Source organism: Pristiophorus japonicus, chromosome 32 (genome assembly GCF_044704955.1).
Source record: "Pristiophorus japonicus isolate sPriJap1 chromosome 32, sPriJap1.hap1, whole genome shotgun sequence".
NCBI lineage: Eukaryota > Metazoa > Chordata > Chondrichthyes > Pristiophoridae > Pristiophorus > Pristiophorus japonicus.
In genome coordinates this window covers 4638282-4663985 of record NC_092008.1, presented here as the reverse complement: position 1 = coordinate 4663985, position 25704 = coordinate 4638282, and the positions used below count along the sequence as shown (strand labels likewise).

The following is a 25704-nucleotide window of genomic DNA, read 5'->3' as shown; positions in this document are numbered from 1 at the left end:
GGGTGGCCGTTGCACACCAGCCACCACACGGCTTGACCGAGCTCCTAACCCAGAACCGGTTAGCCGTTTTGTGGATTACAGGCGCACCCTGAATGTAATGGTTTCTTTCTTTAAAAATGTAAAACCATAGAAATTTACAGCACGGAAGGAGGCCATTTCAGCCCATCGTGTCCGCGCCGGCCGACAAAGAGCCATGCAGCTCTTGGTCCATAACCCTGTAGGTCACGGCACTTCGAGTGCACATCCAAGTTCTTTTTAAATGCCCTCAAATCTACCACCAAGCTCATGGTCTACAGGGCTGCAGTAATACCCACCCTCCTGTATGGATCTGAGGCATGGGCGATGTATAGAAGGCACCTCAAGTCGCTGGAGATATATCACCAACAATGTCGCCGCAAGATCCTGCAAATCCCCTGGGAGGACAGGCAGACCAATATCAGTGTCCTCGATCAGGCCAACATCCCCTGCATTGAAGCACTGACCACACTCGATCAGCTCCGCTGGGCAGGCCACATAGTTCACATGCCAGATACGAGACTCCCTAAGCAAATGCTTTATGCGGAGCTCCTTCATGGTAAACGAGCCAAAGGTGGGCAGTGGAAGTATTACAAGGACACCCTCACAGCCTCCCTGGTAAAGTGCAACATCACCACTGACACCTGGGAGACCCTGGCCGCAGACCGCCCGAGGTGGAGAAAGTGCATCCGGGAGGGCGTTGAGCTCTTCGAATCTCAACGCTGCGAGCGTGAAGATGTCAAGCGCAGGCAGCGGAAGGAGCGCGCGGCAAACCAGCCCCACCCACCCCTTCCCTCGACGAATGTCTGTCCCACCTGTGGCAGGGTCTGTGGCTCTCGTATTGGACTGTTCAGCCACCAGAGAACTCCCTTTGGGAGTGAAAGCAAGTCTTCCTCGATTCCGAGGAACTGTCTATGATGATGAGTCGGAGGCAGCCGGAGTCGTTGCATTTCCCTGAGGGTGGGGGGGGAATCTTGAGGCCAAGGAACTGGTTTTCTTGCCCTCCGCTTCAGTTGGGGGCTATGATATGTGGAGAGGTAGCAACACAAAGCAGCCCATTTGATCGTCACATTTGACCCTGAAATGAGCCTTCAAGCCACATATCCGCAGCATAACTAAAACTGTCTATTTCCACCTCCGTAACATCGCCCGTCTCCGCCCCTGCCTCAGCTCATCCGCTGCTGAAGTCCTCATCCGTGTCTTTGTCATGTCTAGACTTGCCTATTCCACCGCGCTACGCTCCTGGCTGGCCGCTCACATTCTACCCTACATAAACTAGAGGTGATCCAAAACTCGGCTGTCCCCGTGTCCTAACTCGCACCAAGTCCCGCTCACCCATCACCCCTGTGCTCGCTTACCTACATTGGCTTCTGGTTAAGCAACACCTCGATTTTAACATTCTCATCCTTGTTTTCAAATCTCCCCCCCCCCCCCCACGTGGCTCTCTCCCCTCGCTATCCCTCTAACCTCCTCCAGCCCCTACACCGCTCCCTATCTCTGTAATCTCCTCCAGCCCCACAACCCCCTGAGATATCTGCGCTCCTCTAATTCTGCCCTCTTGAGCATTCCTGATTATAATCGCTCAACCATTGGTGGCCGTTGTGGAAATGTATTTTTATCTAAGCTGATGAAAGGTGTCTGAGTCATTTATCGGAGGTCGAGATTTCGACACCGTGCCTTCTGTTGCCTGGGCCCCAAGCTCTGGAACTCCCTCCCTAAACCTCTCCGCCTCTCTTTCCTCCTTCAAGACGCTTCTTAAAACATCCCTCTTTTGGTCACCTGCGCTAATTTCTACTTGGGCGGCTAGGTGTCAAATTTTTATCTCGCAATGCTCCTGTGAAGCGCCTTGGGACATTTCACTACGTTAAAGATGCTAGATAAATAAAGTTGTTGTCACCCCATCCACCACCTTCAATATTCACTCCCTCCACCACCGGCGCACCGTGGCTGCAGTGTGTACCATCTACAAGATGCACCGCGGCAACTCGCCAAGGCTTCTTCGGCAGCACCTCCCAATCCCACAACCTCCACCACCTAGAAGGACAAGGGCAGCAGGCGCATGGGGAACACCACCCCCTCCACGTTCCCCTCCCAGTCACACACACCATCCCTCGACTTGGAAATATATCGGCCGTTCCTTCATCGTCGCTGGGCCACAATCCTGGAACTTCCTCCCTAACAGCACTGTGGGAGCACCTTCACCACACGGACTGCAGTGGTTCACGAAGGAGGCTCACCACCACCTTCTCAAGGGGCAATTAGGGATGGGCAATAAATGCCGGCCTTGCCAGTGACGGTACAGTGGAGTATTTAAAATAAGCACTCAACACCAGGTCTGGGTTAGAAGATTCAAGCTGTCTTTATTTGCACCAGTGGGGAGACCGCCTGCTCTCTGTCTGTAGCCAAGCTTCTCCCATGATACAAAGTTCCAAGCAATCTTTTATACACTTAATGATGCATGGTGGCCTCATGTACGGTCCCCCTATGCCGTTTTAATTGACCCAAAGCCCACGTGCACAATTGCTGATTGACTAATTCCCTTTCGCAGCACACAATCATTGGCCTATGTCTCATACCAGATGAAGTTTCTCCAGCGTGTCCTGTTTAACGGCCCCTCTGGGCCTCCTGTGTTTCAACAGTTTGGCTATTTCTAATTGTTACACAGCCTGCAGCAGTTCATCATTCTGACATGTTAATCTTAGCATTATCTCTTCTGCCCATTAAGCAACTTAGAAAACTGACCACTACAAAAGCTTGTGTTTAGCTCCTTTAGTCCCGAGAGCCATTCTTAACCCTTTAATTATAGCGGAGCTCGAAAGCCCCACTTCCGACGCCCACATCCTGTGAATAAAACACCTATGTGGTACTTGGCTGTGAAGCGATTTGGGACATCCTGAGGTCGTTGCAAGGCGCTGAAGAGATGCGAGCCTTTGCTACGATTGCTAACCAGTTTGTTTCCGCCATAGGGAGCAGAGAGGTCCAAGCATTGATCCTGGGCTTTCACTGATCCCAGTGGAGCTCAGTGAGGGTTTCTGCCTTCGACTTCAGCACGCCCTAGCCGGGGGTGCGGGGGGGTAAGCAATCGGCCAAGGCTCCCGCTGGTCCTGCAGTGACTCCTGTCGCAAGTGTTGGCATCGTGCGCGCTCCGCTTTACGTTTCCTGTGGCGTCTGCAGCTCGACGCCGGCTCGCGACGTTCGCGCGCGGAGCATCACGTACTTGAGTGGCATTCCTCCCGGGGGCCGGCAGCCGTGCCACTGTCGAGTGCTCCTCCCCGGGGGCTGAGCGAGAAAGGAATGAACGATGCGTGCTTCTGACTAAACTCAAATCACCAGCCACAGTGCAGAGAAATTCTCGTCCCTCATGAGCAATCCTTGGCGGTCAGCACTGAGCGGATCCGTATGACTCATTTGTAGTTCTGGTGTAAAGCTGCAGATTTAATTTCCTCCTCCGAACCTTGAGCCTTTGCAAAAAGCAACGTTTTGTGTCCCCAGCGTTTAATTTTAGGTAACGTGCTGGTTCTAATGTCGCACGGTTTCTCTCTCGACTACATTTAGATGAAGGGGCCATAAAGCCTTTTAGTCATAGAAACATAGAAAGTAGGTGCAGGAGCAGGCCATTCGGCCCTTCGAACATGACCATTCAATATGATCATGGCTGATCATGCAACTTCAGTACCCCATTCCTGCTTTGTCTCCATACCCCATGATCCCTTTAGCCATAAGGGCCACATCTAACTCCCTTTTGAATATATCCAATGAATTGGCCTCAACAATTCTCTGCGGTAGGGAATTCCACAGGTTCACAATTCTCTGAGTGAAGAAGTTTCTCCTCATCTCGGTCCTAAATGGCTTACCCCCTTATCCTTAGACTGTGACCCCTGGTTCTGGACTTCCCCAACATCGGGAACATTCTTCCTGCATCTAACCTGTCCAGCCCCGTCAGAATTTTATATGTTTCTATGAGATCCCCTCTCATCATAGACGGTCCCTCGAACGAGGATGACTTGCTTCCACATGAGTTCACGGATGTTTCAATGAAGGACCCGATGTTTCAGTCCTGAACGCCAATTCAAGGGGTGGAAGATGCCTGTGCGTGGTTTTTTTTTTAACCCGTGGTTGACCGTTGCACATCAGCCACCACATGGGCTTGACCGATATAGGCCTTTATCCAGTGGCAAGGATAGAACCACGACGACTGGAGACCTGCTCTGCTGCACGGACCTAGTGCGCGCACACATCGCACAGTGTGGACTGACCTGTGCTGCCCCTGGGCCGTGTACCCTCATTTGCTGCTCCTCCGCCACGGTCCCTCGCCGTTCCTCCGCCACGGTCCCTCGCCGTTCCTCCGCCACGGTCCCTCGCCGTTCCTCCGCCACGGGTCCCTCGCCGTTCCTCCGCCACGGTCCCTCGCCGTTCCTCCGCCACGGGTCCCTCGCCGTTCCTCCGCCACGGTCCCTCGCCGTTCCTCCGCCACGGTCCCTCGCCGTTCCTCCGCCACGGTCCCTCGCCGTTCCTCCGCCACGGTCCCTCGCCGTTCCTCCGCCACGGGTCCCTCGCCGTTCCTCCGCCACGGTCCCTCGCCGCCCCTCCGCCACGGTCCCTCGCCGCCCCTCCGCCACGGGTCCCTCGCCGTTCCTCCGCCACGGTCCCTCGCCGTTCCTCCGCCACGGTCCCTCGCCGTTCCTCCGCCACGGTCCCTCGCCGTTCCTCCGCCACGGGTCCCTCGCCGTTCCTCCGCCACGGTCCCTCGCCGTTCCTCCGCCACGGTCCCTCGCCGTTCCTCCGCCACGGTCCCTCGCCGTTCCTCCGCCACGGGTCCCTCGCCGTTCCTCCGCCACGGTCCCTCGCCGTTCCTCCGCCACGGTCCCTCGCCGTTCCTCCGCCACGGGTCCCTCGCCGTTCCTCCGCCACGGGTCCCTCGCCGTTCCTCCGCCACGGGTCCCTCGCCGTTCCTCCGCCACGGGTCCCTCGCCGTTCCGCCGCCCCGGTCCCTCGCCGTTCCTCCGCCCCGGTCCCTCGCCGTTCCTCCGCCACGGTCCCTCGCCGCTCCTCCGCCACGGTCCCTCGCCGTTCCTCCCCACGGTCCCTCGCCGTTCCTCCGCCACGGTCCCTCGCCGTTCCTCCGCCACGGTCCCTTCGCCGTTCCTCCGCCACGGTCCCTTCGCCGTTCCTCCGCCACGGTCCTTCGCCGTTCCTCCGCCACGGGTCCCTCGCCGTTCCTCCGCCACGGTCCCTCGCCGTTCCTCCGCCACGGTCCCTCGCCGTTCCTCCGCCACGGTCCCTCGCCGTTCCTCCGCCACTGGTCCCTCGCCGTTCCTCCGCCACTGGTCCCTCGCCGTTCCTCCGCCACGGGTCCCTCGCCGTTCCTCCGCCCCGGGTCCCTCGCCGTTCCTCCGCCACGGGTCCCTCGCCGTTCCTCCGCCACGGGTCCCTCGCCGTTCCTCCGCCACGGGTCCCTCGCCGTTCCTCCGCCACGGGTCCCTCGCCGTTCCTCCGCCACGGGTCCCTCGCCGTTCCTCCGCCACGGGTCCCTCGCCGTTCCTCCGCCCCGGTCCCTCGCCGTTCCTCCGCCCCGGTCCCTCGCCGTTCCTCCGCCACGGGTCCCTCGCCGTTCCTCCGCCACGATCCCTCGCCGTTCCTCCGCCACGGGTCCCTCGCCGTTCCTCCGCCACGGGTCCCTCGCCGTTCCTCCGCCACGGGTCCCTCGCCGTTCCGCCGCCCCGGTCCCTCGCCGTTCCTCCGCCACGGTCCCTCGCCGTTCCTCCGCCACGGTCCCTCGCCGTTCCTCCGCCACGGTCCCTCGCCGCTCCTCCGCCACGGTCCCTCGCCGCTCCTCCGCCACGGTCCCTCGCCGTTCCTCCCCACGGTCCCTCGCCGTTCCTCCGCCACGGTCCCTCGCCGTTCCTCCGCCACGGTCCCTCGCCGTTCCTCCGCCACGGTCCCTCGCCGTTCCTCCGCCACGGTCCCTCGCCGCCCCTCCGCCACGGGTCCCTCGCCGTTCCTCCGCCCCGGTCCCTCGCCGCCCCTCCGCCACGGTCCCTCGCCGTTCCTCCGCCACGGTCCCTCGCCGTTCCTCCGCCACGGTCCCTCGCCGCCCCTCCACCACGGTCCCTCGCCGCACCTCCGCCACGGTCCCTCGCCGCCCCTCCGCCACGGTCCCTCGCCGCCCCTCCGCCACGGTCCCTCGCCGCCCCTCCGCCACGGTCCCTCGCCGCCCCTCCGCCACGGTCCCTCGCCGCCCCTCCGCCACGGTCCCTCGCCGCCCCTCCGCCACGGTCCCTCGCCGTTCCTCCGCCACGGTCCCTCGCCGTTCCTCCGCCACGGTCCCTCGCCGTTCCTCCGCCACGGTCCCTCGCCGTTCCTCCGCCACGGTCCCTCGCCGTTCCTCCGCCCCGGTCCCTCGCCGTTCCTCCGCCACGGTCCCTCGCCGCCCCTCCGCCACGGTCCCTCGCCGCTCCTCCGCCACGGTCCCTCGCCGTTCCTCCGCCACGGTCCCTCGCCGCTCCTCCGCCACGGGTCCCTCGCCGTTCCTCCGCCACGGGTCCCTCGCCGTTCCTCCGCCACGGTCCCTCGCCGCTCCTCCGCCACGATCCCTCACCGCTCCTCCGCCACGGGTCCCTCGCCGTTCCTCCGCCACGGTCCCTCGCCGTTCCTCCGCCACGGTCCCTCGCCGTTCCTCCGCCACGGTCCCTCGCCGTTCCTCCGCCCCGGGTCCCTCGCCGTTCCTCCGCCACGGTCCCTCGCCGTTCCTCCGCCACGGTCCCTCGCCGTTCCTCCGCCACGATCCCTCGCCGTTCCTCCGCCACTGGTCCCTCGCCGTTCCTCCGCCACGGGTCCCTCGCCGTTCCTCCGCCACGGGTCCCTCGCCGTTCCTCCGCCACGGGTCCCTCGCCGTTCCTCCGCCCCGGGTCCCTCGCCGTTCCTCCGCCACGGGTCCCTCGCCGTTCCTCCGCCACGGGTCCCTCGCCGTTCCTCCGCCACGGGTCCCTCGCCGTTCCTCCGCCACGGGTCCCTCGCCGTTCCTCCGCCACGGGTCCCTCGCCGTTCCTCCGCCCCGGTCCCTCGCCGTTCCTCCGCCCCGGTCCCTCGCCGTTCCTCCGCCACGGGTCCCTCGCCGTTCCTCCGCCACGATCCCTCGCCGTTCCTCCGCCCCGGGTCCCTCGCCGCCCCTCGGCCCCCAGTCCCTCGCCGCCCCTCCGTCCAGTTATACATGTTACTAACATCACCAGAAGCAAACCACAACTGTTCACCTGCTCCGTGTGTGGGAAGGGGTTTAATCGATCAACCATCCTGCTGACGCACCGCGAGTTCAGGGGTGGCTGCAGGGGTTGAATTCTGCTCTTGATCAGATCCAGGAGCTAATTTAGCTGGGGTGATAATGGGGACACTATAATTGGCTTCATCATAGTATTCGGCAGTCCCTCGCATCGAGGACGACCCGCTCCCACGCCAAAGAGGGATGAGTTCATAGGTGTTTCAATGAAGGACCTAATATTCCAGGTCAAGGGTGGAAGATGCCTGTGGGTGGATTCTTTTGACGTGGGGTGGCCGTTGCACACCAGCCACCACACGGGCTTGACCGAGCTCCTAACCCAGAACAGGTTATCCGTTTTGTGGATTACAGGCGCATAGCCACCCTGAATGTGATGGTTTGTTTATTTAAAATCGTAGAACCGTAACAATTTGCAGCACGGAAGGAGGCCATTGCGGCCCATCGTGCCTGCGCCGGCCGACCAAGAGCCATCCCGGCCTAATCCCACTTTCCCGCTCTGGGTCCGTAGCCCTGTGGGTTACGGCACGTCGAGCGCACGTCCAAACGCGGTGAGGGTTTCTGCCTCTGCCGCCCTTTCAGGCCGTGAGTTCCACCCCAGACCCCCACCACCCTCTGGGTGAAGAGATTTCCCCTCAAATCCCCTCTAAACCTCCTCCCAATTACTTTAAATTTATGCCCCCTGGTTGTTGACTCCTCTGCTTCGGGAAATAGACCCTACCTATCCAGGCCCCTCAACATTTTATATACCTCAATGAGTCCTCCCCTCAGCCTCCTCCGTTCCAGTGAAAACACCTCATCACTAAGATTCTCCACTCTTGACAACATCCTCGTAAATCTCCTCTATACGCTCTCCAGCGTAATCGCGATCTTTCTGTGATGCGGTGACTTTAGTTACTTTCTGCCGCTCAGCATTGCCCTCCAATCATCAAGATTCACGGCGCGGGCCCTGGACAACATGGACCATTTCCCATACCGCGGGAGCCTCTTATCAACAAAGGCAGACATTGATGCGGAGATTCAACATCGCCTCCAGTGCGCCAGTGCAGCCTTCGGCCATCTGAGGAAAAGAGTGTTTGAAGACCAGGCCCTCAAACCTACCACCAAGCTCATGGTCTACAGGGCTGTAGTAATACCCGCCCTCCTGTATAGATCTGAGGCATGGACGATGTATAGAAGGCACCTAAAGTCGTTGGAGATATATCACCAACGATGTCTCCGCAAGATCCTGCAAATCCCCTGGGAGGACAGACGCACCAACGTTAGCGTCCTCGACCAGGCCAACATCCCCAGCATCGAAGCATTGACCACACTTGATCAGCTTCACTGGGCAGGCCACATAGTTCGCATGCCGGATACGAGACTCCCTAAGCAAATGCTTTATGCGGAGCTCCTTCACGGTAAACGAGCCAAAGATGGACAGAGGAAACGTTACAAGGACACCCTCAAAGCCTCCCTGGTAAAGTGCGACATCACCACTGACACCTGGGAGACCCTGGCCGCAGACCGCCCGAGGTGGAGAAAGTGCATCCGGGAGGGCGCTGAGCTCTTCGAGTCTCAACGCAAAGAGCGTGAAGAGGCCAGACGCAGGCAGCGGAAGGAGCGCGCGGCAAACCAGCCCCACCCACCCCTTCCCTCGACGAATGTCTGTCCCACCTGTGACAGGGTCTGTGGCTCTCGTATTGGACTGTTCAGCCACCAGAGAACTCACTTTGGGAGTGGAAGCAAGTCTTCCTCGATTCCGAGGGACTGCCTTTGGTGATGACTTTCTGAAGTTGGTTACCTCAACTCTTACATTTTGGGAACCGAAGGAGTTTTTCTGCGGCAGCACTTTCCCGGAGGGCTCAAAGGGTCTGGAGGCAGTTAGCACGCTCCCGGGCTCTGACCATCGCTACTCCAAAGCACGGGCGGCTCCCGAGAGCTCTGAGCAAGGTGGTGGAACGAGGCTCTGTCTTGGTGTAGCCCCCTCGGTAAAATGGTGCTAACTCGAACAGGAGTGATATCGATCTTCACCGCAGGAGTGAAAGGCCTTTGAATGACACTGCGGCTCCACAGGCTCCATGCTGTGTTTTCTTCCCTTTGATTCTGTGGTTTGTTAAAGGCGAGGCAGTGTCTGAATGCATGGATAATCCCGACACTGCAGAATTTTCATTTGCTCTGGCCTTCAGATCAATACCGTGAAATAAAGAGCTTGTTTAAGAAAAGTTCCACTTCTTGAAAGGTTCTTTATGCTGTAAAATGTGATCCAATAACTGAAGGAGTGTTTGCATAGATCTTTTTTCTATCCCTGCTCCTTTGTTGGGTGTCAGCCGTGGCTCAGTGGGGTAGCACTCCCGTCCAAGTCAGAAGGTTGGGGATTGATAGCCGCACTCCAGAGACTTGAGCACAAAAATCTAGGCTGACACTTCAGTGCAGTACTGAGGGAGCGCTGCACTGTCGGAGCGGCGGTACTGAGGGAGCGCTGCACTGTCGGAGGGGCGGTACTGAGGGAGCGCTGCACTGTCGGAGGGGCGGTACTGAGGGAGCGCCGCACTGTCGGAGGGGCGGTACTGAGGGAGCGCCGCACTGTCGGAGGGGCGGTACTGAGGGAGCGCCGCACTGTCGGAGGGGCGGTACTGAGGGAGCGCCGCACTGTCGGAGGGGCGGTACTGAGGGAGCGCCGCACTGTCGGAGGGGCGGTGCTGAGGGAGCGCTGCACTGTCGGAGGGGCGGTGCTGAGGGAGCGCTGCACTGTCGGAGGGGCGGTGCTGAGGGTGCGCTGCACTGTCGGAGGGGATGTGCGGTCTTTCGGATGAGACGTTAAACCGAGGCCCCGTCTTCTCTCTCAGGTGGACGTGAATGATCCCATGCCCCTATTTCGGAGAAGAGCAGGGGGAGTTCTCCCCGGTGGTCTGGTGCCAATATCTATCCCTCAACCAACATCACTAAAACAGGCGATCTTGGGTCATTATCACATTGCTGTGTGGGGGAGCTTGCTGTGCGCAAATTGGCTGCCGCGTTTACTACATTACAACAGTGACCACACTCCAAAAAGTACTTCATTGACTGTGAAACGCTTTGGGCTCTCCTGAGGTGGTGAACGGTGTTACAGAAATGTCTTTCGCCCTTTGTATTATTTGAATGTCAGCCGACATCTTTGTGCTCGAGTCTCTGGAAGTGGGACTTAAACCCACAACCTTCTGACTCGGAGCCGAGAGTGCAGCCCCCTGAGCCTCGGCTAACCTGTACAAGCACAGGTCAATTGAGTGCAAATCCTGTTTGCCAAATAGAAAGTTAATAAAACAGGACAACTCCATCGCTGTCTCTCGGTGCCTGCTCTGCATTTCCTGGCCTCCCAGATGATATCCATTCCCCAGTACGGGGATTGAGAAGAGCACTGCTCCGTTCCCCCTCCGATCAGCCTGTCCCCAGCAAACAGTGGTGTTTGTGCTAAATAAAATGCAGAGGAAAATAGTTGGTGACTAAAATTGCTTTCTCGTCAACTAGATTTCTAGTGGAAACTAAAATGGAATTATTTCTCGGACGAGAACATTGGTTGGTGGCCTCGATAATCGGAATAGATGCTAGTAATTGAAACGGCTGCCTTCAAGCCCCAGTTTATTATTTCCTAATTTTTTTGTGTCTCCCGGTGAATTCTGCGAACACAATATAAGAAATAGGAGCAGGAGTAGGCCACCTGGCCCCTCGAGCCTGCTCCGCCATTCAATAAGATCGCAGCTGATCCAATCGTGGACACAGCTCCACTTCCCCGTCCGCTCCCCATAACCCTCGACTCCCTTATCGCTCAAAAATCTGTAAATATATTGAATGACCCAGCCTCCACAGCTCTCTGGGGTAGAGAATTTCATAGATTTGCAACCCTTCGAGAAGAAATTCCTCCTCATCTCAGTTTTAAATGGGTGGCCCCTTATTCTAAGACTATGTCCCCTAGTTCTAGTCTCCCCCATCAGTGGAAATATCCTCTCTGCATCCACCTTGCCAAGCCCCCTCATAATCTTATATGCTTAAATTGTATGATACTTTGCTTAGGCCACAGCTGGAGTACTGCGTGCAGTTCTGGTCACCGTATTATAGGAAGGACGTGATTGCACTAGAGAGGGTGCAGAGGAGATTTACTGGGATGCTGCCAGGAATGGAGAATCTTAGTTATGAGGACTGATTGGATAGGCTGGGTTTGTTCTCATTGGAACCGAGGAGATTGACAGGAGACCTCATCGAGGTGTACAAAATATTGAGGGATCTGGACACAGTGGATAGTAAGGGTCTATTTCCATTAGTGGAGGGGTCTATTTCGAGGGGGCATAGTTTTAAGGTGGTTGGTGGAAGGTTTATAGGGGATTTTAGTGGGGGGCTTCTTTACACAGAGGGTTGTGGGGATCTGGAACTCGCTGCCTGGAAGAGTGGCGGATGCAGAAACCCTCACCACTTTTAAGAGATGGTTGGATGGGCACTTAAAGTGCCGTAACCTGCAGGGTTACGGACCTAGAGCTGGTAATTGGGATTAGACTGGATGACCTTTTGTTGGACGGTACAGATATAATGATAAGTACTGCAGGGAATAGAATATGGCCAGGGTGATCTCCTGGACTAGTTTCGATCGCCCGAATGGGTCGGAGAGGAATTTTCCCAGATTTTTTTCTCCCTAAATTGGCCTGGGTTTTTATCTGGTTTTTGCCTCTCCCAGGAGATCACACGGCTCCGGTTGGGGTGGAGTGTAGAATGTTTCAGGGTAAGGGGTGTTGCAGTTATGTGGGGCGGACTGGTTGGGCTGGGTGCTTTTTACCTTTCCGCCATTGTTCCTAGGTTTATATGTAACCTTCAGGGCTGCTGACCGAGGGCCGTGCGGCTCTTTGTCGGCCGGCGTGGACACGATGGGCCGGAATGGCCTCCTTCTGCGCTGTAAATGTCTAAGATCGCCTCTCATTCTTCTGAACTCCAATGAGTACAGGCCCAGCCTACTCAACCTATCCTCATAAGTCTGATCTTCGACTGAAACTCCACCTTCGCGCCCGATCCCCATATCCTTCGGTTCCCTGAGTATCGAAGAGTAAGCAAGTGAACCAGTTGGGCTATTTTTCTGAAACGTTGTATTTCTCAAAAGATCAGAACTGAAGCCCAACGTTGAAAGCGACGATAACGTGGAAAAAAAAAAAGAAATCCACGAGTTGAAACTAAAAGCCGACTAAAGTTCAGAACCGCTAAACTCAAACCGGGGTCGGATTTGTTCCAAGGACTGTTAAATAAGCTGACACAAAAGCTCGACGTCCCGAGGCCAGTCTGGAACTAACACTGTTCCTGTGACTAATCTGGTATGGCCAGCAAATGTGAAGCAGCCCTGTTTAACTGTTCCAGCACCATAAGCTTTCACTGGGGGTAGGGGGGGGGGCGCGGGGCCTTTTCCACCCTGTAAAATAGAGAAGGGACTCCGAGTTGCCTCCCGTATCCCGCACTGGCAAACTGGGCTAGGCTGGGGCAGCCTGTGGAACAGAACAGAGGCACGGGGTGGGGGGGGTGCAAATCCTATTGCACGTGGGCAATATCACATTCGGATCTCGGGGCCGGTTGGGTGTGCAAACGGGATCCATACGCAGTTTTGCTTCTCTCGACCTGAAGTTCTTCCAGAGTTGTGTGTGACGGTTTGATTTTTGAAAGTCATTTCGAACACCAGACTCTTTTTTTTTAATCTTTTAATCTGCGGCTGTTGTTCAATTTGGCTAAAATTGCTGTGCTTTTTGGCGGGGATGGGGGGGGGGGTTAGGTAACCTGAAAATATAGAGCAGCTCCCTCGATGCCGACTTGCAATTTACATAGCATCTTTATAACACTTCTGTTTGTATTTATACAGCGCCTTTAATGTAATAAAATGTCCCACGTGCACTGTGAGCAGCCAAAACCAAAAAATTTAACACCGAGCGACATAAGACGAAATTACGGCAGATGACCAAAAGCTGGGTCAAAGAGGTGGGTTTTAAGGAGCGTCTTAAAGGAGGAGAGAGAGGTGGAGAGGTTTCGGGAGGGAGTTCCAGAGCTTGGCACGGCCACCGATGGTTGAGCAATTATAATCAGGGATGCTCAAGAGGGCAGAATTTGAGGAGCGCGGACATCTCGGAAATATAGAAATTTACAGCGCAGAAGGAGGCCATTCCGGCCCATCGTGTCCCCGCCGGCCGACAAAGAGCCGCACGGCCCTCGGTCAGCAGCCCCAAAGGTGACACACAGACCTATGCACAATGGCGGAAAGGTAAAGAGCGCCCGGCCCAACCAGTCCGCCCCACGCAACTGCAACACCCCTTACACTGAAACATTCTACACTCCACCCCAACCGGAGCCATGGGATCTCCTGGGAGAGGCAAAAACCAGATTAAAAACCCAGGCCAATTGGAGGAAAAAAAATCTGGGGCTGGAGATTATTAGAGATAGGGAGGAGGCGAGGCCCATGGAGGGATTTGTAAACCAGGCTGAGAATTTTGAAATCGAGGCGTTGCTTAACCGGGAGCCAATGTCGGTCAGCGATGGGTGAACGGGACTTGGTGCGCGTTAGGACACTGGGCAGCTGAGTGCGCTAACGTTGCAAAACGTCTGTTGGTACAAGGATCTCGGCTAATTTGGCTTCCCATTTAGCTCATTCAATCAAGGGCAGAAAAAGTAATTGACATCATTGACGAGATGTCACTTGGGCCACGGCCACTTTGTTCAGGTGAGCAGTTTCAGGTCCCGAGGACTGAAACTGGGAGTCCTGCCATGAGAGCATTGCAACCTACGGGAAAGGATGTGTACATGTTGTACAGAAACGTAAACTAGTGTGCGTAAGAATCGGCTGAAGGACAGCGCGTTGACCACAGCCGACCATATTAAGCCTACCATGTTATTTCCAGTTGGGTTGAGGAGAAAACTGTATTTAAAAAAAAAAGGAAGCTTCTGTGTTAGGTTTAACAGAGAGAAAGGCCCGTGCCTTCGCTCAAAATCACTGCCAAAACTCTGCTTGTAACTTGTGAAGAAATTATCCTCTGGGATTCTTTCTTGTTATGGTTATAATCACTTTATTTTTTTTACTATAAGACTGAATTTGTTATGACTTAAGTGAACAATGGCCTATTGTTTAAAGCAGAAACGTCCCACCCACTATCCTCCTTAAATACTATCCTTAAACCTGGCTTTCAGACAAAGCTTTGAGTCACTCCTCCTCTGGCTCGGCGTAAATTTCTGTCTGATTATGTTCCTGTGAAGTGCCCTGGGATTGAGGGCGCTATACAAATGCACGTTGTTGCGCAACGTAAACTCAAGGTCATCCAAAACTCGGCTGACCCCGTGTCCTAACTCGCACCCAGTCCCGCTCACCCATCACCCCCTGTGCTCGCTGACCCGTGTCCTAACTCGCACCAAGTCCCGCTCACCCATCACCCCCTGTGCTCGCTGACCCGTGTCCTAACTCGCACCAAGTCCCGTCTCACCCATCACCCCCTGTGCTCGCTGACCTACATTGGCTCCCGGTTAAACAACGCCTCGATTTCAAAATTCTTATCCTTGTTTACAAATCTCCATGGCCCCTCGCCCCCTCCCTATCTCTGTAACCTCCTCCAGCCCCTCGCCCTCTCCTATTTCTGTAACCTCCTCCAGCCCCTACACCCCTCCCTATTTCTGTAACCTCCTCCAGCCCCTACACCCCTCCCTATCTCTGTAACCCCCTACACCCCTCCCTATCTCTGTAACCCCCTCCAGCCCCTACACTCTTCCTATTTTTGTAACCTCCTCCAGCCCCTACACCCCTCTATCTCTAACCTCCTCCAGCTCCTACACCCCTCCCTATCTCTGTAACCTCCTCCAGCCCCTATACCCCTCCCTATCTCTGTAACCTCCTCCAGCTCCTACACCCCTCCCTATCTTTGTAACCTCCTCTAGCTCCTACACTCCTCCCTATCTCTGTAACCTCCTCCAGCCCCTACACCCCTCCCTATCTCTGTAACCTCCTCCAGCCCCACGGCTCCCCCCACCCCCGCGAGGTGTCTGTGCTCCTCTAATTCTGCCCCCCTGACCATCCCTGATTATAATCACTCCACCCTTGGTGGTCATGCCTCCAGCTGCTTGGGCCCCAAGCTCTGGAACTCCCTAAACCTCTCTACCTCTCTTTCCTCCTTTAAGACGTTCCTTAAAACCTGCCTCTTTAACCAAGCTATTTGGTCATCTGTAATTTCATCTGCTGTGGCTCGGTGTCACACTTACCTGTTTTGTCTTCGAACACTGCTGTGAAGCGACTTGGGACGTAGTTAAAGGCGCTATATAAATTAAAGCTGTTGTACATTTCCAATATTTTCTGCTCTTTATTTTAAACTCAGTAAATTCTCTGTTGCGCTACAGATTGAGGCACGAGATCAAGGTCTTTCCTTGAAACGTAGAAAATAGGTGCAGGAGTAGGCCATTCGGCCCTTCGAGCCTGCACCACCATTCAATATGATCATGGCTGATCATGCAACTTCAGTACCCCATTCCTGCTTTCTCTCAATATCCCCTTGATCCCTTTAGCCGTAAGGTGGGAAGGGGAGGGCTGGTACACAAGCAAAATGTGTCGGGCGCTGGAGTCTGGAATCAAATCAGAGAATGCTGAAAATCTCAGCGTCTGCGGAGAGAGAAACAGGGTTGACGTTTCGGGGTCGACGGCCCTCGGTCAGAGCTGGCGAGTGTTCGGAAAGAACAGATTCTTAACGGGCGCTGAAAGGGGGGGGGGAGGGGGAAGAAAGAACACAAGGGGGGGGGGGGGAAGGTCTGTGATCAGGTGGAAGGCAGGAGAGATTAGAGAGACAAAATGGACTGGGGGACCGAATTGAAACGGTAATGGCCGGCGTTAGAGAAACACCAGTCAGGATAGGGGTGTGAATGGCGTGGTAATGACCAGCTGCCATTTGAGACAAAGTTGCATGTTCAGCCATGAACTCATTGAATGGCGGTGCAGGCTAGAAGGGCCGAATGGCCTACTCCTGCACTTATGTTTCTAAGAGACACAGTCTCGTGGGGTGGGGAAGGAAGGGAGCCCACGATGGGCAGCGCTTACACTCTGAAGTTGTCGAGCTGGATGTTGAGTCCAGAAGGCTGCAAAGTGCCGAAGCGACAGGTGGGCGGGGTGGTGGGTGCTGTTCTTGCGTCGAGCTTCGTTGGAGCAGCGCAGGAGGCCGAGGGGTGGAGAGCGGGGTCACGCGCTTGCGGACTGAACGGAGGCGCTCCGCAAAAGCGGCCACCCGGCCTGGGCTTGGTCGCCCCAATGTCGAGGAGGCTGGCTTGGGACGCCGGACATCGGAGAGGGGGCTTGGTGACGTGACCGAGCTCGACGCTGAGTTTGAGCCGTGTGCCGCGTCTCAAGTCCCTTGTCCCCGTTCGTGGGGGAGGGGGGGGGGGTGGGGGAAGCACCCGAAACCGACTGCTGGCTGCCAGCGCGCGCTCTCTCCGAGCCGTGGGCTCGGGGCCTCTTTCCCGTCGAGCAAACAATTGACGCTCTCCTTTTGGTTGCAGCGAAGAGAAATCCGAAGAACACGAGCAAGGCGGGCAGCGGGAGAAGCTGCTGAAAGTGAAGAAGCACAAGAAGAAGGAGGACCGCGATGATGAGCAGCACCGGGAAGCCCAGCCCGCCGAGGCCCTGGTCCCTGAGCCGGCCGACGGCAGCAAGGCCGAGACGGCCGAGCAGGAGGGGGCTGTCGCGGCCACCCCTTCCACCCCCAAGCCGAGGCGCTCCCTGATCCGAGACCGGGGCCCACTGTACGACGACCCCACGCTTCCAGAGGGCTGGACGCGGAAACTGAAACAGAGGAAGTCTGGCCGATCGGCGGGGAAGTACGATGTGTACATTATCAAGTAGGTGACCGTTAAACTGTTGCTTGGACTTGTGGGGGGGGGGGAAAATGTATTTCGAACCGTTTCTGCTCCCCATCGCTCCCACTGCCGCGCTCTCCTGCTGGGTCCGCTTTCAGCTCGTCTGCTGAAACCTTCGTCCCTGCCCTTGTTTTCCCCCCCCCCCCCATACACAAACTCGCCCATCCCAACGCTCTCCTGGCTGGCCTCCCAACTTACATCCTCTGTAAACTTCAGCCCATCCAAAACTCACGCTGCCCCCTCCTCCGTGAGCTAACTCGCACCGAGTCCTGCTCTATTCTCCTCCGTGTCCTAACTCGCACCGAGTCCCGCTCTCCTCTCCCTCCGTGTCCTAACTCGCACCGAGTCCCGCTCTCCTCTCCCTCCGTGTCCTAACTCGCACCGAGTCCTGCTCTATTCTCCTCCGTGTCCTAACTCGCACCAAGTCCTGCTCTCCTTTCCCCACTCCGTGTCCTAACTCGCACCGAGTCCTGCTCTCCTCTCCCCCCCCGTGTCCTAACTCGCACCGAGTCCTGCTCTCCTTTCCCCACTCCGTGTCCTAACTCGCACTGAGTCCCACTCTCCTCTCCCCCCCCGTGTCCTAACTCGCACCGAGTCCCACTCTCCTCTCCCTCCGTGTCCTAACTCGCACCGAGTCCCGCTCTCCTCTCCCCCCCGTGTCCTAACTCGCACCGAGTCCCGCTCTCCTCTCCCTCCGTGTCCTAACTCGCATCGAGTCCCACTCTCCTCTCCCCCCCCGTGTCCTAACTCGCACCGAGTCCCACTCTCCTCTCCCTCCGTGTCCTAACTCGCATCGAGTCCCACTCTCCTCTCCCCTGTGTCCTAACTCGCACCGAGTCCCGCTCTCCTCTCCCTCCGTGTCCTAACTCGCACCGAGTCCCGCTCTCCTCTCCCTCCGTGTCCTAACTCGCACCGAGTCCCGCTCTCCTCTCCCTCCGTGTCCTAACTCGCACCGAGTCCTGCTCTCCTCTCCCCACTCCGTGTCCTAACTCGCATCGAGTCCCACTCTCCTCTCCCCTGTGTCCTAACTCGCACCGAGTCCCGCTCTCCTCTCCCTCCGTGTCCTAACTCGCACCGAGTCCTGCTCTCCTCTCCCCTCCGTGTCCTAACTCGCACCGAGTCCTGCTCTATTCTCCTCCGTGTCCTAACTCGCACCGAGTCCTGCTCTCCTTTCCCCACTCCGTGTCCTAACTCGCACCGAGTCCTGCTCTCCTTTCCCCACTCCGTGTCCTAACTCGCACTGAGTCCTGCTCTCCTTTCCCCACTCCGTGTCCTAACTCGCACCGAGTCCTGCTCTCCTTTCCCCACTCCGTGTCCTAACTCGCACCGAGTCCTGCTCTCCTCTCCCCACTCAGTGTCCTAACTCGCACCGAGTCCCGCTCTCCTCTCCCTCCGTGTCCTAACTCGCACCGAGTCCCGCTCTCCTCTCCCTCCGTGTCCTAACTCGCACCGAGTCCTGCTCTCCTCTCCCCCGTGTCCTAACTCGCACCGAGTCCTGCTCTCCTCTCCCCTGTGTCCTAACTCGCACCGAGTCCCGCTCTCCTCTCCCTCCGTGTCCTAACTCGCACCGAGTCCCGCTCTCCTCTCCCTCCGTGTCCTAACTCGCACCGAGTCCCGCTCTCCTCTCCCCTATGTCCTAACTCGCACCGAGTCCCACTCTCCTCTCCCTCCGTGTCCTAACTCGCACCGAGTCCCGCTCTCCTCTCCCCTATGTCCTAACTCGCACCGAGTCCCGCTCTCCTCTCCCCTATGTCCTAACTCGCACCGAGTCCCGCTCTCCTCTCCCCTATGTCCTAACTCGCACCGAGTCCTGCTCTCCTCTCCCCACTCCGTGTCCTAACTCGCACCGAGTCCCGCTCTCCTCTCCCCTGTGTCCTAACTCGCACCGAGTCCCACTCTCCTCTCCCCTGTGTCCTAACTCGCACCGAGTCCCACTCTCCTCTCCCTCCGTGTCCTAACTCGCACCGAGTCCCGCTCTCCTCTCCCCACTCCGTGTCCTAACTCGCACCGAGTCCCGCTCTCCTCTCCCCTGTGTCCTAACTCGCACCGAGTCCTGCTCTCCTCTCCCCCCCCCCGTGTCCTAACTCGCACCGAGTCCCGCTCTCCTCTCCACTGTGTCCTAACTCGCACCGAGTCCCACTCTCCTCTCCCCTGTGTCCTAACTCGCACCGAGTCCCACTCTCCTCTCCCTCCGTGTCCTAACTCGCATCGAGTCCCACTCACCTCTCCCTCCGTGTCCTAACTCGCACCGAGTCCTGCTCTCCTCTCCCCACTCCGTGTCCTAACTCGCACCGAGTCCTGCTCTCCTCTCCCCCCCGTGTCCTAACTCGCACCGAGTCCCGCTCTCCTCTCCCCACTTCGTGTCCTAACTCACACGGAGTCCCACTCTCCTCTCCCTCCATGTCCTAACTCGCACCGAGTCCTGCTCTCCTCTCCCTCCGTGTCCTAACTCGCACGGAGTCCCGCTCTCCTCTCCCCTGTGTCCTAACTCGCACCGAGTCCCACTCTCCTCTCCCCTGTGTCCTAACTCGCACCGAGTCCCACTCTCCTCTCCCCTATGTCCTAACTCGCACCGAGTCCTGCTCTCCTCTCCCTCCGTGTCCTAACTCGCACCGAGTCCCGCTCTCCTCTCCCTCCGTGTCCTAACTCGCACCGAGTCCTGCTCTCCTCTCCCCACTCCGTGTCCTAACTCGCACCGAGTCCCGCTCTCCTCTCCCCTGTGTCCTAACTCGCACCGAGTCCCACTCTCCTCTCCCCTGTGTCCTAACTCGCACCGAGTCCCACTCTCCTCTCCCCTATGTCCTAACTCGCACCGAGTCCCACTCTCCTCTCCCCTGTGTCCTAACTCGCACCGAGTCCCGCTCTCCTCTCCCTCCGTGTCCTAACTCGCACCGAGTCTCGCTCTCCTCTCCCTCCGTGTCCTAACTCGCACCGAGTCCTGCTCTCCTCTCCCCACTCCGTGTCCTAACTCGCACCGAGTCCCGCTCTCCTCTCCCCTGTGTCCTAACTCGCACCGAGTCCCACTCTCCTCTTCCCTGTGTCCTAACTCGCACCGAGTCCCACTCTCCTCTCCCTCCGTGTCCTAACTCGCATCGAGTCCCACTCACCTCTCCCTCCGTGTCCTAACTCGCACCGAGTCCCACTCTCCTCTCCCTCCGTGTCCTAACTCGCACCGAGTCCCACTCTCCTCTCCCTCCGTGTCCTAACTCGCACCGAGTCCCACTCTCCTCTCCCTCCGTGTCCTAACTCTCACCGAGTCCCACTCTCCTCTCCCTCCGTGTCCTAACTCGCACCGAGTCCCACTCTCCTCTCCCTCCGTGTCCTAACTCGCACCGAGTCCCACTCTCCTCTCCCCTGTGTCCTAACTCGCACCGAGTCCCGCTCTCCTCTCCCCTGTGTCCTAACTCGCACCGAGTCCTGCTCTCCTCTCCCCCCCGTGTCGTAACTCGCACGGAGTCCCACTCTCCTCTCCCCCCCGTGTCCTAACTCGCACCGAGTCCTGCTCTCCTCTCCCCACTCCGTGTCCTAACTCGCACCGAGTCCCGCTCTCCTCTCCCTCCGTGTCCTAACTCGCACCGAGTCCCACTCTCCTCTCCCTCCGTGTCCTAACTCGCACCGAGTCCCACTCTCCTCTCCCCCGTGTCCTAACTCGCACCGAGTCCCGCTCTCCTCTCCCTCCGTGTCCTAACTCGCACCGAGTCCCGCTCTCCTCTCCCCTATGTCCTAACTCGCACCGAGTCCCACTCTCCTCTCCCTCCGTGTCCTAACTCGCACCGAGTCCCGCTCTCCTCTCCCCTATGTCCTAACTCGCACCGAGTCCCGCTCTCCTCTCCCCTATGTCCTAACTCGCACCGAGTCCCGCTCTCCTCTCCCCTATGTCCTAACTCGCACCGAGTCCTGCTCTCCTCTCCCCACTCCGTGTCCTAACTCGCACCGAGTCCCGCTCTCCTCTCCCCTGTGTCCTAACTCGCACCGAGTCCCACTCTCCTCTCCCCTGTGTCCTAACTCGCACCGAGTCCCACTCTCCTCTCCCTCCGTGTCCTAACTCGCACCGAGTCCCGCTCTCCTCTCCCCACTCCGTGTCCTAACTCGCACCGAGTCCCGCTCTCCTCTCCCCTGTGTCCTAACTCGCACCGAGTCCCGCTCTCCTCTCCCCTGTGTCCTAACTCGCACCGAGTCCCACTCTCCTCTTCCCTGTGTCCTAACTCGCACCGAGTCCCACTCTCCTCTCCCTCCGTGTCCTAACTCGCATCGAGTCCCACTCACCTCTCCCTCCGTGTCCTAACTCGCACCGAGTCCCACTCTCCTCTCCCTCCGTGTCCTAACTCGCACCGAGTCCCACTCTCCTCTCCCTCCGTGTCCTAACTCGCACCGAGTCCCACTCTCCTCTCCCTCCGTGTCCTAACTCTCACCGAGTCCCACTCTCCTCTCCCTCCGTGTCCTAACTCGCACCGAGTCCCACTCTCCTCTCCCTCCGTGTCCTAACTCGCACCGAGTCCCACTCTCCTCTCCCCTGTGTCCTAACTCGCACCGAGTCCCGCTCTCCTCTCCCCTGTGTCCTAACTCGCACCGAGTCCTGCTCTCCTCTCCCCCCCGTGTCGTAACTCGCACGGAGTCCCACTCTCCTCTCCCCCCCGTGTCCTAACTCGCACCGAGTCCTGCTCTCCTCTCCCCACTCCGTGTCCTAACTCGCACCGAGTCCCGCTCTCCTCTCCCCCGTGTCCTAACTCGCACCGAGTCCCGCTCTCCTCTCCCTCCGTGTCCTAACTCGCACCGAGTCCCGCTCTCCTCTCCCCTATGTCCTAACTCGCACCGAGTCCCACTCTCCTCTCCCTCCGTGTCCTAACTCGCACCGAGTCCCGCTCTCCTCTCCCCTATGTCCTAACTCGCACCGAGTCCCGCTCTCCTCTCCCCTATGTCCTAACTCGCACCGAGTCCCGCTCTCCTCTCCCCTATGTCCTAACTCGCACCGAGTCCTGCTCTCCTCTCCCCACTCCGTGTCCTAACTCGCACCGAGTCCCGCTCTCCTCTCCCCTGTGTCCTAACTCGCACCGAGTCCCACTCTCCTCTCCCCTGTGTCCTAACTCGCACCGAGTCCCACTCTCCTCTCCCTCCGTGTCCTAACTCGCACCGAGTCCCGCTCTCCTCTCCCCACTCCGTGTCCTAACTCGCACCGAGTCCCGCTCTCCTCTCCCCTGTGTCCTAACTCGCACCGAGTCCTGCTCTCCTCTCCCCCCCCCTGTGTCCTAACTCGCACCGAGTCCCGCTCTCCTCTCCCCTGTGTCCTAACTCGCACCGAGTCCCACTCACCTCTCCCTCCGTGTCCTAACTCGCACCGAGTCCTGCTCTCCTCTCCCCACTCCGTGTCCTAACTCGCACCGAGTCCTGCTCTCCTCTCCCCCCCCGTGTCCTAACTCGCACCGAGTCCCGCTCTCCTCTCCCCACTTCGTGTCCTAACTCGCACGGAGTCCCACTCTCCTCTCCCTCCATGTCCTAACTCGCACCGAGTCCTGCTCTCCTCTCCCTCCGTGTCCTAACTCGCACGGAGTCCCGCTCTCCTCTCCCCTGTGTCCTAACTCGCACCGAGTCCCACTCTCCTCTCCCCTGTGTCCTAACTCGCACCGAGTCCCACTCTCCTCTCCCCTATGTCCTAACTCGCACCGAGTCCTGCTCTCCTCTCCCTCCGTGTCCTAACTCGCACCGAGTCCCGCTCTCCTCTCCCTCCGTGTCCTAACTCGCACCGAGTCCTGCTCTCCTCTCCCCACTCCGTGTCCTAACTCGCACCGAGTCCCGCTCTCCTCTCCCCTGTGTCCTAACTCGCACCGAGTCCCACTCTCCTCTCCCCGTGTCCTAACTCGCACCGAGTCCCACTCTCCTCTCCCCTATGTCCTAACTCGCACCGAGTCCCACTCTCCTCTCCCCTGTGTCCTAACTCGCACCGAGTCCCGCTCTCCTCTCCCTCCGTGTCCTAACTCGCACCGAGTCTCGCTCTCCTCTCCCTCCGTGTCCTAACTCGCACCGAGTCCTGCTCTCCTCTCCCCACTCCGTGTCCTAACTCGCACCGAGTCCCGCTCTCCTCTCCCCTGTGTCCTAACTCGCACCGAGTCCCACTCTCCTCTTCCCTGTGTCCTAACTCGCACCGAGTCCCACTCTCCTCTCCCTCCGTGTCCTAACTCGCATCGAGTCCCACTCACCTCTCCCTCCGTGTCCTAACTCGCACCGAGTCCCACTCTCCTCTCCCTCCGTGTCCTAACTCGCACCGAGTCCCACTCTCCTCTCCCTCCGTGTCCTAACTCGCACCGAGTCCCACTCTCCTCTCCCTCCGTGTCCTAACTCTCACCGAGTCCCACTCTCCTCTCCCTCCGTGTCCTAACTCGCACCGAGTCCCACTCTCCTCTCCCTCCGTGTCCTAACTCGCACCGAGTCCCACTCTCCTCTCCCCTGTGTCCTAACTCGCACCGAGTCCCGCTCTCCTCTCCCCTGTGTCCTAACTCGCACCGAGTCCTGCTCTCCTCTCCCCCCCCCGTGTCGTAACTCGCACGGAGTCCCACTCTCCTCTCCCCCCCGTGTCCTAACTCGCACCGAGTCCTGCTCTCCTCTCCCCACTCCGTGTCCTAACTCGCACGGAGTCCCGCTCTCCTCTCCCCACTCCGTGTCCTAACTCGCACGGAGTCCCGCTCTCCTCTCCCCTGTGTCCTAACTCGCACCGAGTCCCACTCTCCTCTCCCTCCGTGTCCTAACTCGCACCGAGTCCCGCTCTCCTCTCCCTCCGTGTCCTAACTCGCACCGAGTCCTGCTCTCCTCTCCCCACTCCGTGTCCTAACTCGCACCGAGTCCCGCTCTCCTCTCCCCTGTGTCCTAACTCGCACCGAGTCCCGCTCTCCTCTCCCCTGTGTCCTAACTCGCACCGAGTCCCACTCTCCTCTCCCCTGTGTCCTAACTCGCACCGAGTCCTGCTCTCCTCTCCCCACTCCGTGTCCTAACTCGCACCGAGTCCCGCTCTCCTCTCCCCTGTGTCCTAACTCGCACCGAGTCCCACTCTCCTCTCCCCTGTGTCCTAACTCGCACCGAGTCCCACTCTCCTCTCCCCTATGTCCTAACTCGCACCGAGTCCCGCTCTCCTCTCCCTCCGTGTCCTAACTCGCACCGAGTCCTGCTCTCCTCTCCCCACTCCGTGTCCTAACTCGCACCGAGTCCTGCTCTCCTCTCCCCTGTGTCCTAACTCGCACCGAGTCCCACTCTCCTCTCCCCTGTGTCCTAACTCGCACCGAGTCCCACTCTCCTCTCCCCTGTGTCCTAACTCGCACCGAGTCCCACTCTCCTCTCCCCTGTGTCCTAACTCGCACCGAGTCCCACTCTCCTCTCCCTCCGTGTCCTAACTCGCACCGAGTCCCGCTCTCCTCTCCCTCCGTGTCCTAACTCGCACCGAGTCCCGCTCTCCTCTCCCTCCGTGTCCTAACTCGCACCGAGTCCTGCTCTCCTCTCCCCACTCCGTGTCCTAACTCGCACCGAGTCCCGCTCTCCTCTCCCCTGTGTCCTAACTCGCACCGAGTCCCGCTCTCCTCTCCCTCCGTGTCCTAACTCGCACCGAGTCCTGCTCTCCTCTCCCCACTCCGTGTCCTAACTCGCACCGAGTCCTGCTCTCCTCTCCCCACTCCGTGTCCTAACTCGCACCGAGTCCTGCTCTCCTCTCCCCACTCCGTGTCCTAACTCGCACCGAGTCCTGCTCTCCTCTCCCCCCCGTGTCCTAACTCGCACGGAGTCCCACTCTCCTCTCCCTCCGTGTCCTAACTCGCACCGAGTCCCACTCTCCTCTCCCCTGTGTCCTAACTCGCACCGAGTCCCGCTCTCCTCTCCCCACTCCGTGTCCTAACTCGCACCGAGTCCTGCTCTCCTCTCCCCACTCCGTGTCCTAACTCGCACCGAGTCCCACTCTCCTCTCCCCTGTGTCCTAACTCGCACCGAGTCCCGCTCTCCTCTCCCCACTCCGTGTCCTAACTCGCACCGAGTCCCACTCTCCTCTCCCCTGTGTCCTAACTCGCACCGAGTCCCGCTCTCCTCTCCCCTGTGTCCTAACTCGCACCGAGTCCCGCTCGCCTATCACCCGCCCCCCGTGCTCACTGACCGACATTGGCTCCCGGTCCGGCAACACCTCGATTTTAAAATTTTCCATCCTTGTTTACAAATCCTTCCTCGCCCCCCTCCCTATCTCTGTGACCCACCCTCCAGCCTCATAACTCCCCAAGGTCTCTGCGCTCCTCCAATTCCGGCCTTTTGAGCATCTCCCGATTTCTATCGCTCCACCATTGGAGGCCGTACCTTCAGCTGCCTGGGCCCCAAGCTCTGGAATTCCCTCTCTAAACCTCTCCGCTCTCTCTCCTCCTTTAAGATGCTCTTTAACACCTTCCTCTTTGACCAAGCTTTTGGTCACCTGCCCTAATATTTCTATGTGGCTCAATGTCAAATTTTTTTTGATCAGGCTCCTGCGTAGCGCCTTGGGACGTTTTACTACATGAAAGGGGCTGTATTAATGCAAGTAGTTATTTGACGAACTCCAAGTA

At 58.4% G+C, this 25704-nt stretch overlaps 1 protein-coding gene across 1 annotated transcript in view; it reads left to right on the top strand.

The window, feature by feature from the left end:
• mecp2 (methyl CpG binding protein 2) overlaps positions 1 to 25704 on the top strand; it is an 87037-nt gene that overhangs the window by 56429 nt on the left and 4904 nt on the right. The window contains exon 2 of the mRNA XM_070869149.1: positions 16787 to 17125. Within this exon, the coding sequence (XP_070725250.1) occupies positions 16787 to 17125 (339 nt within the window). The remainder of the gene's footprint in view (positions 1 to 16786; positions 17126 to 25704) is intronic.